At 32.3% G+C, this 18,971-nt stretch overlaps 1 protein-coding gene and 1 long non-coding RNA gene across 7 annotated transcripts; one reads left to right on the top strand and one right to left on the bottom strand.

Annotated features, from left to right (window-relative positions):
• The first annotated feature begins 545 nt into the window (after positions 1-545).
• On the top strand, positions 546-6,338 carry LOC103861808 (transcription factor MYB41). The gene is made up of 3 exons (XM_033287618.1): positions 546-903; positions 1,023-1,152; positions 1,385-6,338. Exons 1-3 carry the CDS (start codon positions 597-599, stop codon positions 1,977-1,979), a joined length of 1,032 nt encoding a protein of 343 aa, XP_033143509.1. The 5' UTR covers positions 546-596; the 3' UTR covers positions 1,980-6,338.
• LOC103861807 lies at positions 3,943-15,347 on the bottom strand. Of its 6 annotated transcripts, XR_631618.3 has the most exons (7): positions 12,955-15,347; positions 12,665-12,867; positions 11,617-11,681; positions 11,515-11,539; positions 9,007-11,429; positions 8,874-8,911; positions 3,943-8,751 (listed from the first exon to the last, which is right to left on the bottom strand). It is a non-coding gene; the product is annotated as an uncharacterized LOC103861807 (long non-coding RNA). The 6 variants fall into 6 exon arrangements; XR_004456266.1 differs by having other exon boundaries at positions 11,617-12,867; XR_004456267.1 differs by having other exon boundaries at positions 11,515-11,681.
• Positions 15,348-18,971: the final 3,624 nt, after the last annotated feature.

Here is an 18,971-nt window from a genome sequence, read left to right as displayed (position 1 = left end):
CCCATTGAAACTGTACGCTTTTTGGTTTCAAAATTCAATGTAACATATATTCTCATACTTTTTAGTTTTTTTTTAACTAAACATGCATGTAAAGTCAACCGAACAATATATTAACATGAAAAGTCAACAATGTGCTTAACTTTGACTTTCACCAAGGATTAAGGTGAACCAAACTACTCACAGACGAATAGTTACCGACCAAAATCTATTTTAATCTCTTAGTCGAATTACTTTTCCTATGAACAAGAGTACATTATATGCAATCCAAAAGTACATCCATAAATTATGACAGAATCCATTGAAAAACCTTTGAACATAAATATACATGACAGAATCCAAGTTAACATGAAAAATTATATAAAATGCAGTGCATACGCTGACAAACAAAATATACAGCATATACTATCACGTGGAACGCTTCTAGAATATAAAGTTATTAAAAACAATAGGCGATAATATATGCGGTCTTATTTGCTTTTGAATATAATATTGTGGCTCAAAGGCACACTTGGCACATCAGGCCTATGCCAAGTGGAATTGACCTTGGCTCATCCAGGTTAATTAAGTGATTTGCATTCACATCCCTATATAAACGAATGAAATGGAGAAGGTATGAGTGCACCCTGCGCATTGACATTTATAAAACTCAACTCCTCTTTTTCAAATTTAAGAAACTCCTTTTGGGTTTTCGATCCTTTTGCAAGAGAACCAAACTGTTACTAGACTCTTACGATCTGTCTATATATCTTTTTCGAAATTACCAAATAAAGATGGGAAGATCACCTTGTTGTGATAAGAATGGAGTGAAGAAGGGACCATGGACGTCTGAGGAGGATCAGAAACTCATCGATTATATTCGATTTCATGGTCCGGGCAATTGGCGTACCCTCCCTAAAAATGCTGGTAAGTATATATAAACCTAATTATATGATTTATTAATATATATAGTTTTGTCCTAATAGATTATGTTCTATCTATAAATTGAATCAAACACTTATAAGTCGTATTGTACAACTTAAAAGGACTCCAAAGGTGTGGAAAAAGCTGTCGTCTTCGTTGGACCAATTATCTAAGACCGGACATCAAGAGAGGAAGATTTTCCTTCGAGGAAGAAGAAACTATCATTCAGCTACACAGTGTTATGGGAAACAAGTAAGCCTCATTTACACCATAAGTTATTTGAGATCCATTAGCTACAAATTTGGTACGTTAATTAATTAAAAAAGCGAGGATGTACGTATGCATATGCATGCGGACAGTACATTCCAACAGTTAGGCCATCAACTCTACTAAACTATTATTATTCATACGCATTGACCTATAATTTAATATAACGTAAACTATATATTAATCATGCATCACTAATTGAATTCGTGGATTATAGGTGGTCCGCAATAGCAGCTCGTTTACCAGGAAGGACCGATAATGAAATTAAAAACCATTGGAATACTCACATCCGCAAGCGACTTGTAAGGAGTGGCATCGACCCTGTTACTCACTCCCCACGCCTTGATCTTCTTGATATTTCCTCACTTTTAGCCGCACTTATCAATCAACCAAACTTTTCATCAGTAGCAACACATGCATCGTCTCTGCTTCATCCTGATGTATTGAGATTGGCCTCTCTTCTCTTACCCCCTCAACAACCACTCCAGAACTTTAATCCAATTTACGCACCGAACCTCGACCAGAATATTCAAACTCCAATCACAACGGTGTCGTCTCAAGACTCTCAGCTACAAGCCGAGTGTACAACTCCAGTATCAAACAACGAAACTTCATCTTTTGATCCTTTCATGAAAGCAAGACTTGAGGTCAGTCATGAAGATGTATTACCACCTTTGGCAGAGAGTTTGGACTTAGAGTCACTCATGTCAACGCCACAACAAAATAGCATTGAAGCAGAAGCCAACTCCAGCAGTTTCTTCGACTTTGGGCTTCCGGATAATTTTACCTTTGAGGACTTTATGTTAAATTAATCATCAACGTACGTATGCATATCTCTGTTTCGAAAGGAAAAACGTATGCATATCTCTATAGTATATACACATGTCTCTCTTTTCCCCACCTACGATTCTTGATTTGTTGCATTCTTTTTTATGATTTAATGTATAAACTTATTGCTGTTTTCTGTCAAAGATTGATATATTATTCAATATTAATTTTTTCATTAATGTGTAACATATTAAGGCGAGATGTCTTAAAATTTTTTCCATATATACGCAAAGTAAGAAAGTAAACATATAAGCATCAGCCACACTGTTGTCTAGCCTCAAGAACGAATGAAACGAGCAACAAATAACTTTGTTTCTGTTTTCTTTTTTCCCGAAAATGAACACGGCTCTCTGTGAAGCGTAACGTTGTCATTTTCACGAGTAATGTTGGTAATGGTGGGTAAGAAGTTGTTAATTAGGTGCGTTGGTAAAATTTAATTAGGTGTGTTGGTAAAAGAAAAGGGGTGTTACGTTAATTAGGCCCAATCCAAAGTCCATTTTGAAGCGCTTGAAGTTGTTTATTTAACCCAATCTATGGCTTATGATCCGGAAGCCTTCAAAACAAATTATGCAAGTCTGAACATGGTCATCGTTCTAAATTAAAATGGACACTGATAGAGTAATAATTCGAGGGACTAGTTTAGATTTTGTAAATATAAATGATTGTTTTCTTTTTCAGTTCGAAGCAAGAGATAAGTGTGGAACAGCCGAGTCTAAGTTTAGTCTTACATATAAAATTTGAATTTGAAGGACAGGTTAAAACCAGACGATCGAGTCTCAGAAGTGCGTCAACACATTGCAGAGTGCGCTTCTGACCAAACACATCAAGATCCCGCAGCCTGGTTCCAACTGAGACGCCATCATGTGTTTCTGGGGCATTCGTCTTCATTAGATGAGCTTACTCTCTTGCCCCGCCGCTTTCAACGTCTCCTCAAGCTTCCGAAATGTAACTCCGTGAAGAATCTCGAGAAGGAATGTCGGAACTCTTCTTACTCTGGTTGTACTAGATGTCTAGATGCCTCGGAGCTCTTCAAAAGGTTCGATTATTTTCATTTAAGTCTAATCCTTTTATGTGCCTCTGTTTCAGGAATCACTGCATTTAATAGAAGAACATAATCCTTAAAACCATATTAAATGTTTCGTTTTCATATTCGTGACTCGTATGACTTTCATGTTTCATATAAATATTTTTCTTTAAAAACTTCTTTTTTTTTCAGCTCAAAGTAAAAGGAGGAAGCAAGAAGACGACGACAGATAGAGAGAGTAAGATGATGGGGAAAGATTGTCAGCTCATGGGACTCACATGGCTACTAGCTCGTAACAAAACGGTGTACATTCCCACCGTTTCGGCTAAGAGCCATTATGTATAGTACACACCCTCCTCACCTCAACAAGTGTAGACTGTGTAGTTGTAAATGCTGTGCTCTTTTTTTCTTTTTTTTTTTGGTTTTGTAGCTCTAAACTGTGTTTTGTCTAATTAAACCTTCTGTGACTCTGTCTTAGGTCTTGGAATATAAAATCATCTTGAGACTAGAAAGTTGTTATATTGGATTGGACTATATAAGATCCATATCATGTGCACTTAGTTATAAAAAAAGGGAACATTTAAGTAGTCGAATCCCAAGGACTACTAACTAAGAGCATGTACATCCATAGGAGACTATTAAGGGTTCTTAAGAATAATTAAGTAGTTAATCTTGTGATTTGAAAGGTTAAGAACCTTAGTTAGTCTAATTTATTTTTTTCCTCCTCCAATGGGAGAACTTCATTGAAGTTCTTAATTTTTTTTTTAAAAATGTTGAATGATTGGATTTTATAGGATTGTAAAGGAAAAATATTATAAGCAAATGTATCTCAAGAAGTTATGTAGTTATGTATAATTATGTAAGCTTCATGTTTTAAGATTTGAAAAATGAAATGCAAATGCTTATCAGTTGAGTTTACACGATCAGAACATAAACAATTGAAATGCAAACGTTTATCAGTTCATACAAACATTGCAACACAAGGATCACTGATGAATACAATGCATATCAGTTAAAACTCAATGTTTCAACAGAAACAGAAGATTAAACACACAAATTGTGATGAGAACAAAAACAAAACATTAAAACACAGATTGTGATGAGAACAGAAACAACAACTAAACTACACCACATATTCTCAATGTGAAGAGCCGGCAGCTCTGTCTTCTTTCCTGTCTTTAGCGAGATCGAAGAGCGCGTAATTGGATTCAGATCATAGACTTTGATGGTGATGGAGATTGGTTGGCATTGATCGACGAAGAGTCGAAGAAAGAGACAGGGAAGAGAGAGACAGGAAAGAGAGAGACAGAGATCGAAGGAAGAGGAGACACGTAAAGGGTGTTTAGCAGCTCTTAAAATCCCTTTCTAAGACCCCTTTCTATAATTTTTCCTATTTTCTGATTTATTTTTTGGCCTTTTAAAAAAAAAATATCTCTTTAAAACTCCCCAATAGAGCTGGTCTAAGTATGTTGGTCGTCTCTACGAATGCGAATGCATTCCTCCAAAGTCAAATCCAAAAGGCTCTCACCCGTGCAAAAGGCTCCAAAAGTTGACGAATTCTAAAATCTCAGCGATGTTTTGGTTTTTGAGTTTAATCATATGTTCATGAGATTCCATAAAAGATGATTTAAAATCAATTTTAAAAATTTAAAAATCTTTAAAAATTAAATAACATTAGATTCTAAACACTTGATTTAAATTATTCATTTAATAACATTAGATTTTAAAATAGAATTTAGAATTATCATTCGAATAATAGTGATTTGTGTTTAGATTTAAATTCTATTAAAATACATGATCGAATAAAACCCCTTTAAACTAGTATTATGGGATGAAATCAATTAAGTACCATGTAGTTTAAAAAGCAAAATAATTTGAAGAAAAATGAATACTTTTCAAAATATTTAAATCAAAGAATATGGTAAGAGATTCATTAAACAATAGAAATTGTCATTTCTTTATTTGATTTTTTTGTTCACAGAGAAAATTCATTAATCGGTTAAACTTGGTTCGATACAATACCCCTAAGGGCTTGTTTAGCAAGACCATTCTCAAAGGTTAGGTTCTCACGACGACTAAATCGAAAAAACACAACATCAAAAAATTTTGTAATCAACATGTAGTTGTGTGTAAATTATCAAAACTACCATGTTTTAAATATTTAAAATCAGAGAAATGCAGAATAAAGATCTGAAGCTTTGAACACTAAGGGATTTGAACATCGAACCCAAATTTATATTCAAATTTCATTGGAAAAAATGAAAGTAAATAACCACAAATACTAATTATGAACTAATTTTGTGTTTTTAGCGTTTCATCGATAGCATCGCTTTTGAATTGTCATTCACTTAAGCAATTCATTGGTTTTTATTTATTTCAGTTGCATAAGATCATTATAGTGTGCAACGAGTGACTAATGAATCGTACCGCTGAAATGGTAATGATAGAAACACAAATAAATCTTAGTCTTTAATTTTAGAGTCATTTTTCTCTTATAAACTTTAGCCAACTAAAATGGTACATAAAACTAGTTGCCGTCAGTCGACTAGGCTTGCTACATTTTTTTCTTTTTGTTAACCGGTTGTTATAAATTCTTGTTAGCGGGCCTATATAAATACATCATCGTTGATCTAAAAAAACAATGGGTCGCCGTCATGCCTCCGCCACCGATGATGAAGACGAACGTGGAAAAAAGGAAGTTCGAGAAGCTCTAATCCATGTACTCATAAAGCTCATCATATTCACTCTCAGCCTCGTCATAGCAGTCCTCTTCACATTATATTTTAGTTTTTTATATATCTAAAAGAACATAAAAAATGCTTTGCCCAAACGGCCAAGCTCATATCCACTTAAGTTTTTTTTGTTCTCACATAGCTGTTATTTAATCTTATGCTTAATGAAAACTGGATTAACCAATAACAAATGACAATTACTCAAGCAAAATTCATTGTAAGATCACAAACTGGATTGTGCATTCGGGTCCCAATCGGGTTTTGGTTTAGTCTAGTCGGGTTTTGATTTTTCGGGTTTATTAAAATCAACTTCATTCGGGTTATATGAAAATTTGGTTCGGGACCGGTTCGGGTTTTATCAGGTTCGGGTTGGGATTAGTAAATCTTCAAAGAACCGGTACAACCCGATGTACTTTCGGGTTTGGGTCTCAATCGTTTCATCGGTTTAATGTACCTGATTTATATCTACTTTATAACCAAAAAGTAAGTAAAATCGGTTCTTTGGTTTTAAAATACTTGATTTATACCTATTTTGTAACCAAAACATAAATAAAATCGGTTCAAAAAAAAAAGAAAGAAACATCAAATGTGATCAATCAAAATCAAGTGAAAGGTAAACATAGTTATTGATCGAAATAAAACCAAATAAATGAAAAGATAAAATGAAAACCAAGTTCGCATGAAATGAAAAACATATTCAATGAAAACAAAAACAAAATCTAAAAACTTCAACCTTCAACTGCCACCTTCAACCATCAATCTTCATATAATAGATAATAGATAATTATTTTAGATGTTCAATATATTTTGAATACATATTAGGAATTGAGATCATGTTTGGTACAAGTTATTTTTGGAAATTTTGAATGTTTCGGGTTCTATCGGGTATCCATCTAAGTTCGGGTTCGTTTCGGATAATACCCATAACCCAAAATACCATAAAACAAGATCCATTCAGTATTTATGCCGGGTTTGGATCGGTTCGGATTCATTTTTATCGAATCGGGTTCGGTTCGAATTTTCGGGTTCGGTTTATTTGCCCAGCCCTAGTAAGATAAATGAATTTTGTTTATACGCGGAACATTGGTCACATATCAAACTACAACATTGGTCAAACAAAATGGTAACTAGATTGGCCACATATCTTATAATACTGATAACTAGTTTGATTCAACAAATAATCCGTTTCTAACTATCTTTCAAAGCAAGCACGGATATATGGGTCATACGTAGCGAAAATGATCCAATCAATGGGATTGGTTTCACTTGATTACTAATTAAAGATTGTAAGTAATAGAACTAATTTATTTGGTCTGTAGACTCTGCAAATCAGTTAGAGAAATAGCTTACGTGTGAATACGCGGAAAAAGTTAATCCGAACAACCGGAATCAAAAACCTCAAGTAGTTAAGTTGTCAACATTTCTTGTGGGACAAGTAACTTTGCTCTGTTCTCACTGGAACTATCTATGTTAAATGAAATAAAAGATCACCAGAGAGAAGTACAAGAACGAGTATATGAAGTAATCTAGTCACGAAACGAAATCGAAAGATGCAGAGATCATGGACCAGGGATGGAACTTCTTACGTATTGTTAATAAATTTAGAGACTCCTTAAACACTAAACTCAAAGATGCGTGGTGCAGTGTACGCCGAATTGCCATGCAAGGATAATGAGCGCACGTAGGAGATGAGGAAAGCAGGATTGTTCTGGTCGCTCAGGCCAATGTAGCTGTGAGAGAGGAGCTAACGTACACTACAGATTTTACATGATACTAGTATTCTTTTGTCATACACAATTTAAGAGAAACGATAAGAGTTATAGGTAGAGAGCTAAGTGATCCAACTCTTCTGTATCTCTGTATAGATAAATTCAATTTCATTTATTATTGTGAATGATGTATCCGACTTATTACTGACTCAAATCAGATTCAGAGACTCATGAACTAATAATACATTTGATGCACATCATCCTTCTTCTCTTCATCTTTTGTCATGGTTCCATCTTCCTGAGCATCAGTTGAGCTGTCTGGACTAGACCTCTTGTTCTTCTTTTCTCTTTCTACAATTCAGTGAATGCAGTGATACAAACGCTCTTGGTGTTCTCGGTGCAAACTTTTCAGCTGGTTTTGTAGCTGCTACTATGCTTGCCCTTTTGACATTGCAAAAACAAGAAGACAGACAGAGGTAGGTGTGTTTTGATTTGCAACTTCTTCCTCCAGAGAATTCTGTCTATTTTCTTATGATTGGGCCATTTTAAAAAATTCAGAAGGACCCCTACTAGGGGGCAATGAGAATGACGAGGCGACAGGCACTCGTAGAGGTTCGGAGGTATGTACGTATGTGTATTTTTGAAAGATTACATTTTGTATGTGTTTGCATTCAAAACAAATATGTAACATCTGTCTTTACAGTATATTCCTTAAAAATCACCTTTCAACAAAATATTTAGATCTTTTCTTGATTGCAATTCACTAAAATTAACATAATCTCACTTGGTTAATCGCTCGAATATCTGTGACAAATATGATATATTTTCAGCTTTGAAATAGACATATATTATGGTAACACAACACCAGATAAGACATGTTTACTTGATCTAGACTCAACCAACCAAATTCTAATACTAATAATTGTCAACCATACCATCACCAAGATTGTCATCAAGGTGAATATCTTGGATAGAGTTTGCAAGTTCCAAAGCTCTGACCATAGTTGACTCGTTCAAACGGGTCAGGGGTGCGATGCTCACTGTGTTCACCATGAAACTCAACATATGTTCTAGATATATAGTAATGTCTACTTGTAAATGCGACGCTTCTGCCTTCAACGCCAATGCTCGGATAGAGTTTGCATGTGAAAAAGCTGTATCTATAGTTTCCTCCCTCATACGTGTCAAGGGGGCCAAACTCACCGTCGTTTCCGCAAAATCCAGTAGATATCCCATGTTGATTCGTACATCAACTATCAACCCAAAAGCTTCTTGCATCAACTGTTCCATGCTGTGAGACAGACATCACATGAATTGTTGTTACATACATGTGGTCGTCTCAATTTAATGTCTTTAAGAATCATGAAACTGAAAAAAAAAATCGAGAGAAGTATATTATAAAAATCGTTTTACCTTCGAGCTGGTATCTTCTTCCAGATGAGATATAAAGACTGATTCAAAATGAAAGAGCAGCAGTTAGCATGATTAAGATTTCAAATTAGAAGATTATGGATCAAGAATAAAAAACAAGTATATATTTAATTACCTTATTCCTTCTCTTTTAAGTTCCTGAGTCGTTGCTTCTTCTTCTTTTCTTATAATATATATACACTAATCTCATTGATCAAAAAAAAAAAAAATACTAATGTCGTTTACCTAGATGAAAGATATTAAACGTGCTAGTAAAAACTATTTTTTGGTCAACTTACGTGCTAGTTACTGATGTCGTTTACCACCTAACTAACGGACTCTAAAATTGAAGTAGATGAAAGACATTAATGAATTGTGACAAAAAAATCACTGCTTATTGTCGCAGTTTACTAATACATTCCATGCGTTAATATAAAACCCTACTTATGGTATTTTCGCGAAGAAAGTTTTGTCATCAGATTTTTTTTAATTATGGTTTCTCTCCACTTAATAGATGGGGCATACTCAGAGGCTATACAGATTACGTGTCCAAGATTTGAAATGTTCTGATTAACAAAAAAAATGTGGAATGATGGATTTTGTATACAAAAAATACATAAAGCAACAACGGTTTAACCTAAAAATTTGTCACTAACCACAATGAATCATCGCAATCTCAGATAAGGTGATCAGTTCTTTGATATTTCTGAGTCATAAGTCATAACCAATGGCAATCATATGCTAGTAAAAGGACTACTTTTTTTTTTGGTCAGCGTAAGGTCATCATCAATCGGTTAGCTAGTCAAAATATTACTTAAATCTAATAAAAAAATTGTTAATAGTTTATGAACGTGTCCACCTAACGGCATAACAAAAAATCCAAATGAAAGAGACTTGCCCTAAAATAAAACTCAACCGTATACAACAATGACGAAAGTGTTAACAAGATTAACATCACATATACTTTGTATGTGTCTGTCCTTTTTACTTTCAAAGACGTACAATAACCGGACTTAACCAGACTCTTAGACCAGAACCAGAATTGTACACTTGGATCTTTGCCAATGCAGCGGTTGGGTTTGACTCAGGTGATCCTTACTGCTGTCCTTCCTTCTTCATTATTTCATGGACCGTATGCCAGCACAAGAGAGTGACAAAGAGGAAACTCATTAGAAACCATGCATGGCATGATTCTAACTCGAATAAACAAATTATGAAATTTCAGAATAGACATCATCAGCTGGTTTTCTATTCAGAGCCGCAGAATGAATAGAAAACGTTACTAGCGTTGTTTCACAGTTCAATGCAAAGAGTGAAACCCAATTTCTCAAACTAGAGTCTCCAACAGAAACCAATTGTCTAGTAACAAACAAAAAAGGAAAGTCTAGAGCTAGGTTAATACAATAGGCAAGTTGGAGATTACAGAATAAGGTGAAGGGGCTTTTCAAGGCTTGTGCCAGAATGAGCCCTGAAAAGGATCCTCAGCCTTCAACGACCATCGTTTTCAGCAGAATCTATTGTATCATTCAAATGGTAAGCAAGACGCCCACCTGCGTAGAGGTTTGCTAAATGTACTTTCAGCCAATACAAGCCTGACTTTCCAAATGGACGTCCTTGAGCAAACTCCACGGCAAAGATCAGAACTCAGATGAGGATGCATTGGGGTATGCACGACCCCTGAAGTCAAGATTGAACTTATTATATTCAGTCTACTGTATATATCTTTGCTAGCAAGTGAAGACGGAACAAAATGTTGATAGCTAACAAGAGGGATATCTTCCAGAAAGCTTGAGCTCAACATCACATCTTAGAGAATGCCCTTTCTCTAAGCTCATTTCTTCTTCTCTAGTCAAACGTATCAATGTGGGGGCGGCGCATAAGCACCTTTTTGCTCTTGTTCTTCCTTCTCTAACAACTTTCAAACACAACCCAAGTTTCACATAAGGCAAGTTGGGAGCCAGATTCTTCTCGCACATCTCCTTCTCCATCCAAGTTTCTCTTGTAGATATCTTTCCTCTCTGATTTTCAAAGTCTGATCAACCATTTTTGGCGGGTCTTGCGTAAACAGCCTCCCTCCTTCCCCCGAAAGTTCATTCCTTTCGACGGGATTCTCAATCAAGGTGCCTCCTTTTATGGTTGAGTCATGATTCTCGATGAGATTGGACGCTGGGTTTCGAGGAAGGAGGAGGAAGGAGGTTTCAGTCAGTCAGGTGATTACGAAACATAACAAATAAAAGTTTATTTCCATATGTACTCGTCTCATAAGCAACTAAACATAACAAATAAAAGTTTATTTGTCTAATAACATAACTTTAAACCAAACTGTCAAATATAATTATCTCTAAACATCAATCTTCATCGCTATCATCTTCAATCGGAATGTTGACCCCGGCGGCTTGGAGAATTTCGTTTAAGTGATAGATCGACACCTCCACATTAGTAAACATCTCGTTCAGGGGTCCATGGCTCATAGTGTTTTCCGTAATATGGGAAAGACCATCAAGATTCAATTTGATTGCTTCAATAGCATTCAGAGTATTATTCTTCCACTCAGCCATTCTACAAAGATTTAAAATCACAACTCAAAAAAAGAAGAAGATAAAATTCAAAATACGCTATATTAAAGAAAAAAGAATCATTTTACCTTCCAGTTCGTATCTTCGTCCACACTGATTCAAAATGAAAGAGTAGCAATTAGCATGATTAAGATTTCAAATTACAAGTTTTATGGATCAAGATTATTTACCTTATTCCTTGTCTTTTAAGTTATTCACTCATTGCTTCTTCCTCTTTTCTTATTATATATATACACTAATGTCATTGATAAAAAAAAAAAAACTAATGTCGTTTACCCCCTAACCAACTGTCATTTTAGGTAGATGAAAGACACTAATGAATTGTGACCAATATGTCAACGTCCGGTAGATGAAAGACACTAATGAATTCTGACCAATGTGTCAACGGTCATCATCAATCCGTGATACAAAGGCACTAGCTAGTCAAAGATTACTTATACTGTTAACTAGTGGTATTCCGGGCGCGTAAGTTTGTATATTTTATATTTTGATGAATTTTAAATTAATTTTATGATTTTAGTAAATAAAATATTTTCAAATAAACGAAGATGCATATATGTTGAAAGAGAATGATAGAGCGTACTTGTTAAGGATGAATATGATATGAATTTTGGATTGACAGATACATTCTTTACCGATGCATGATAGAGAGTAGTTGTTAAGGAACGACCGCCTCATTCTATTCATTGGTTACTTATTCTTCACTATTATGTTCTTGTTTTCATCGGGTGTCTTCTTCACCATTGCTGGATGAGGAGCTTTAACTTGATGGAAACTCTTTTTTTTTTTACTTTTAATGAGTAATGGTACGTGCATAAGTGAAGGAAGTGTGGGGGCATGTTTACGTCACGAATAGCAGTGAGTTTATCCGAGTGTTTTAAACGTGGAGGCCTACTCCCTAGTTCGTTTGGCTTGCATTTGATGTGACCATCCTGAAACTATTATTATACCACCATGTATGTACTTTTATCAAACAGTGTAGTTAGTGCGTAACTTACTGTACAACTGAGTTTTGAATATCATTGTTCTTGTCGTTGTTTACGATATTATTAATATTTTGGTCTAACACTGTGGGGTTTAGTGGTTGCGATTTGGTTTATGTTAATAAGAAATATTTGCAGGCTGTTGGATCTATAAAGCCTTAATAGCTTAGGAAGTCAAACGAAGATCCTGAAATGTTCGAGTAAAGGGGTTTGAAAACTGGTAAATGAAACACACCTGCAAGTTGTCTGCCAACTCTTCCAATTTTTTTCCGATCAGTGAATCAAATAGGTACATGGGCATCATCGAATATGAAGCTTTGGCTGTTCCTAGTAACAGCAAACAGGCTAAGCTCGTAATTCATAAAAAAATCCTTCTATTAGGATATGTATGTAGGAGTTGAGTCGGTGGACATTGATAAACCCTCGAATCATGCTTGACTGTGAAAAAAGAATGTAAACAGTAAAGTGTTTTGTTTTTCACAATTGAAGAAGTATTTCAGCCAAACAAAATCATAATATACAAACCTTTCCATTGACAAAAATCATATCAACACCAGTGAGTTCTTCTCATTGCTTTAAATTCGGAGCTTCCCAGAAACGAAGACGATTACAGTTGCTGATTCGCCATTTCATGAGTAAACTGTGAGCGTGTTTGGGTTTCAGTGATCTTGTGCAAACGGAAAGATGATATTAACCGGAACACACAGTCTACAAATAGGACATCATGGATTGAAAGGCATAACTACATACGTTTCTTAGAGACATCAATGGGAAGAGGATGTGGAACGGAGAAGCTTCTGCAGAAAGGAGAGAATCAGCACACTTGACGTGGTCGAGAATGTCGAATTAGGTTAGTTCTATTTGGGCCGTTAAATGTTTACGCAAAGCCCATTATCATTACTCTCGAGTGATGCTCTAATAACAAAACACACAGCAGAAAACTTTAAAAAAGATATGCTGCCGTAGCACGATTTGCCCATATCTCCTTGATGAGGTGGAGGGCTGTGTGCAGAACACAACTCTACTTTATATTTATATTATATATATATATATAAGATAAGATATTTTATGAACGAGTCCACCAAACGGTCACAACAAAAAAATCCAAATGAAAGAAAATTGCCCTAAAATATAAAACTAAGGACAAAGACCCATTCTAGAAACTCTACGCTTTGGGTTTCAATGTAACAAATATTCTCATACTTTTTAGTTTTTTTTTTAACCAAACATGCTTACAATTATGTAAAGTCAACTGAACAATATATTAACATAGAAAGTCCACAACGTGCTTAACTCTAATTTTCACCAAGGCATTAAGGTGAACATAATTATTCACAGCCGGATAATTACTCCCACAGTGTCTATTTTAACCTCTTAGTTGAATTACTTTCTAGTACATTATATTCAGGACCGGCTCAAGTAAATTATAGGTCCTTCACAAAATAGTTTCTCAAAAAAAATTGCATATATTTTATGGATAATTTAAAAAAGTTAGATCTCTTTTCTTAATTTTTGTAAAAATCAGATTCTTTTTAATACTAATTATGCAAAAACAAATTTGGGCTCAAGGTCCATGTTTCCCTTGCCCCTATACCTAAGCCGATCCTGGTTATAATATTCACTCTGAAGTATATTTTCTTGTAATTTTGGAGTGAAAATGGAGTGCAAATTCTCTTCATAAAATATGACAGTATCCAAGTTACCTGAAAAATTATATAAATGCAGTGCATATATACATCAATACTATCACGTGGATGGCTTCTAGAATATAAAGTTATAAAAACCAATAGGTAAGAATATACGCGGTCTTATCTGCTTTTGCATATAATATTGTCGCTCAAAGAGACACTTGGCACATAAGGCCCATGCCAAATGAAATTGACGTAGGCTCATCCAGCTAATTAAGTGATTTGCATGCACATCCCTTTATAAACGAATGAAATGGAGAAGCTAGGAGTGCACCCTGCGCATTTGGATCATCTCTTAGATAATTTATTAAATATATATTTATATTTTTCTAATAATATCCTAACGATAGATTTTTATTCAAAACAAATTTAATGTTCTTATTTATTCCTGAAATCATATATAATCTATTCACTGTGAAATCAACGACTAATATCATCAATCTAACTAATTATACCATGTCGTTTTTCTTTATGAATTATTTGCTAATATCATCAACAAAACCATTGTTCTATTGGACATTGTTGTATGCCTCATATTACACTCCTTCTTTATATTATGCATTACTTAACACTTCTTCACAACCAGTGGCGGAGCTAGGAAAATAAATCAACGGGGTCAAAAGTTTATATATATGAAATTGGATAGATATTAAGGAGATCAAACTACTGAAACTTAACCAATTAATCAAGATATATTATATATTTATGCTTAAATTTGATTAATTCTTAAAATTGATATGGGTCAAATGACCCACATGATCTTTAATTGCCTCTGCCACTGTTCACAACTAATATTATTATCATTCAAAACTAAATTTATATCAGAGTCAGTCGTATACCAATTTGATGTTTTTTTATGTTTTAAATGCTTTTGAATCTATCATTCTCTATTAAAAGATAAATACAAATTTTATCTACCATAAAAAATCATAATAGGCACATTTCATTAATTACATCTACTTAATTATCTACATTAATCTATTGAATATATAACATTTCTAAAAAATCTTAATAATTATAAAGATATTTCATTATAAATCTATTGAGAAAAATCTAACAAAATATCACTAAAAATTTAAATACTTTTTAAATTAATAAATTGAATAATTTCGTAATTAGTAATATAAAATTATTATAAATTAGTTGTAAACCGAAATCTATAAAATAAAATAAAATTACATTCTATTCTTATAAATTTTATAATTATTTTTTATTATATTAAAATAAAAGAAATATATGAATTAAATATGAAAATCATTTAAATTGGTAAAATAACATTTTTTAAAAGTTACTTCATTTAATAAATAAAAAATAGTATTCACCATTAATAATATTAAAATATCATTCACCGTTTAAAAAGATTAAAATTTTTAAATTGTTAATATATGTTAAACTTTTATATCTACCACAATATATTATCTATTTATTTATTTATTTTAAAACTACTACAATATATTTGTTAAAAGTATTATATACAAAATATAATATAGCTAACATTTAATTTAACTGAAGTTTACAAAATATACTATTCGAAAACTTTAAATTTGTTAATTCATTTAAGATACAAAAAAAATCAATTTTAATTATAAATTTGATGTTTATTTTTAATTATGAAAAAATATGTTGAAAAAGTTATAAAGAATTTCATCAAAGTTTTCAGATATATAAAATAATGCATTAATTTAGTAACAAAAAAATCATATAACTTTTCAAGCTCAAAAGTTATAAAATTAAAAATTACTTGCACAGACGTGCGGATCAAAGTCTATATACTGTGAAGTCATGATTTTTTCATGTTTGAGTTTGATATGACCCATTTCTTAGAAAATTTAAAATTTTTACATAATTTAATTATAACATCTTTTAATATTTTTATGTTTTTATTTGAAATACAAATCAATATTAAAAAAACTTTATTGAATCTTTTAAAATTATTTTCAAAACTAATTAATTTAAATTCTAATTATCATAAATATTATTAGAAATTTAAATTAATTTATTTTCGATTTATAAACTAAATTTAAAATTAAATAAATATTTTAATGAATAATAAAAATTTAAATTGATTATTTTTTGAAAATATATTAAAAAGATTTTAAATATATTCTGTTAAAAAATGTTCATTTTAATTCAAATTTAAAAAATAAAAATACTTTATTTGTTAAAATAGAATTAATAATTTATTATCTAAATGTATGTTTTTATTTAAATAATAATACCCTAACAAGAAATCATTATTTAATTAAACTTTAATATAAATGAGTATATTACAGAAAACTTAAACTTGAAATATCCTAACAAGAAATTCTTATTTAACTAAACTTTATAGTACCGGTTGTGAGCAGAAAATAATAAAAATATCGAAATGATGATCCTTAAATGAAGAAAAGAGATATTAATGGTACTACTTCGGACTACTATGGGTATTATGTACTACTATCACTACTAGAATTAGTTTGAACTACCTTAAACTACATTGGATTACTATGTATTATACAGATTTCTAAAAACTTTATATTTTCGGCTTATTATATATTTTAGCATATATAACTTATACATTCTGAAATTATATGTCCATATATGTGTTTAGATATCAAATTAGTCATATAATCTTTAATTTTCTTAAGATGCTAGAAAATCTATCATCTCCACAAAAACTTCCTTATATTTGCATGCCTAATGTTTTTGATGGCGAGGTCATAATAAAGTGAATTAAACAAATTACATATTTTCAGAATTTTGTTTATACAAAAGTGTTATATATGATCTAAAACTGTCTAAATGCATTGGTTCTACTAAAAATATTTTATTTTTCACATGGTGTTACTAATAAATGTTAAAATTTACAAAAATATTACTATTAACAAGATAATATTATTACTAGCTTGTGTACTACTAAGAGTAAATATGATATTATTTTATTATTTTCTTTTCAAACATGTGTTAAATATATTTTACATGTTTTAAGTGCCTTATTTATCTTAGAAAAATTGTCAATTAGAAAATTGTCTTAATAATACCTAAAAACATAGTAATCCAAATTTTTTTTTTTGAATTATCAAAATGAAAAAGCAATGCAAAAGAAAGGATCGAAAAGGCTAATCAGGATACTGAAGCACTGTATCATATCTTGAAAATACTTGTGTTTACAAAATGTGCATTCAAGCAATTAACAGGTAGGGGCGGATCATCTGATGTTACAATATCCCATCATCTTGCAACTCCAAGACGATGTAGAAATAATATATGTTAAGAGTGTTTTGAAACCCGACCCGGACCCGCGGTTGAACCGGCAAATCCGGTGACCCAGAAAAAGTCCGGTTTGAGTTTTGTGAAAAACCCAATATTTAGAAACCCGCAAAAATCCGCAAAAATCCGCAAAAACCAGTAAAATCCGGAACCCGATGCCGGTTGAACCACGGGTTCAACTAATAAATAATTTTTACTTTTTTTTTAGTTTTTAATTATGTTTTCGGATTATGTTTTATATTATAAGTTTCTAATTAAAAAGTTATGTGCTGACAAAAAGAAGTTAGATTTTTCCTTTTCAGTTTTATATCTGTGATTTTTAGATTTTGATGAAGATTTCACTATGCCACATGAAGAAAATGAAATGAACGATGGTAGAGAAAATCAAAATTAGTTGATGTGATTTGGTGTTAGTTTATTTCCGTTATTAACAATTTATTACAATGATTTTTTACTTTTTGTTTATTTTGTATTTGAAGTTTAATTTATTATTCACATTAGACATTTAAATATTTATAAATTTGATGTCTTGATTTTTTTTTAGATGTCATAACTCTTACCTTGTTAGAGAAAATTTTAAATAGTCTAAACTATTTTTTGATATTTTGTATGTCAAATGAAAATAAAAATCTAAAAACTAAAGTTAAGTATTTTTTAAATGTTTTTAAACATAAAATATATACATATCCAAACTATTATTTTATGTTTTAAATTTTTTTTAGAAAATATTAAAATTTAGTTTCTATATTTTTATTTACATAAATGATTTATTATTATATAATAAAATTAATTAATTTATTAACTTGCGGTTCACCCGTGGTTCATCCGCGGTCGATCCAGTGACCCAACAATCCGGTAAAAACATTGGTTAAGACCGGTTAATGGGACTAGCACTAAAAATATATGACCTCTATATGTATGTTGATTTGGAACTTGTCTACTAGCACTAAAAATATATGACCTCTATATGTATGTTGATTTGGAACTTGTCTATTCAACTTAACCAAATCTTCTTTATGCAAATTGTAAAGTCTGGACGAACTTTTTGAATTAGAAGCTTCCCGTTTACCGACACTACTTGCCGTACAAGAAAAGAATTTCCCCTATGCACCTCCAATAGAACTTTCACTCTCAAGCTTCAACTAACGGACTTGAGGTCAATTGATGTCAGCGTGGAAAGCTACAAGTAACTGCATTAAGACCTAGACTAGTTATAATAAGCCTGCAGGAGATAAACAAGAAAAACAATTGATCCGCAACTACAGGATCTTAAGGCACACAGTTTATCTGCTACTGCTAATGCAGACATCGTACAATTTTGGTTCTTGAAGCAAACTAAATGTCATCCCAGAGATGAAAGGATGCATTTACTTGTTATAGAACAACAATAATTCGACGGCGAAAATAGGTTCTGATAGAGGGAAAAGCCAAAGCGTTACGAAGGAGACTGTAGAAAATAGAAGCTATCGATTTCGAAAGCTTCAATGGAGGATGAAGACGGAGAGGAGAGTGATTTGATCTCCTTTCGTCTGTTCTTGGTTAGAGCTAAAGAAAGAGATTTTATTTTTAAGATATTAATTAATGAGAAGGAAGGAGAAGAGAAAC

This window comes from Brassica rapa, chromosome A03 (genome assembly GCF_000309985.2).
Source record: "Brassica rapa cultivar Chiifu-401-42 chromosome A03, CAAS_Brap_v3.01, whole genome shotgun sequence".
NCBI lineage: Eukaryota > Viridiplantae > Streptophyta > Magnoliopsida > Brassicales > Brassicaceae > Brassica > Brassica rapa.
The sequence above is the reverse complement of the archived record's forward strand: the minus strand, read 5'-3'. Positions and strand labels throughout refer to the sequence as shown.

Coding starts and splice junctions, on each gene's coding strand:
- LOC103861808 (XM_033287618.1), top strand. CDS start 597: ATGAAATGGAGAAGGTATGAGTGCACCCTGCGCATTGACATTTATAAA. Junction 904..1,022: donor TACCCTCCCTAAAAATGCTG/GTAAGTATATAT, acceptor ACAACTTAAAAG/GACTCCAAAGGTGTGGAAAA. Junction 1,153..1,384: donor CACAGTGTTATGGGAAACAA/GTAAGCCTCATT, acceptor CGTGGATTATAG/GTGGTCCGCAATAGCAGCTC.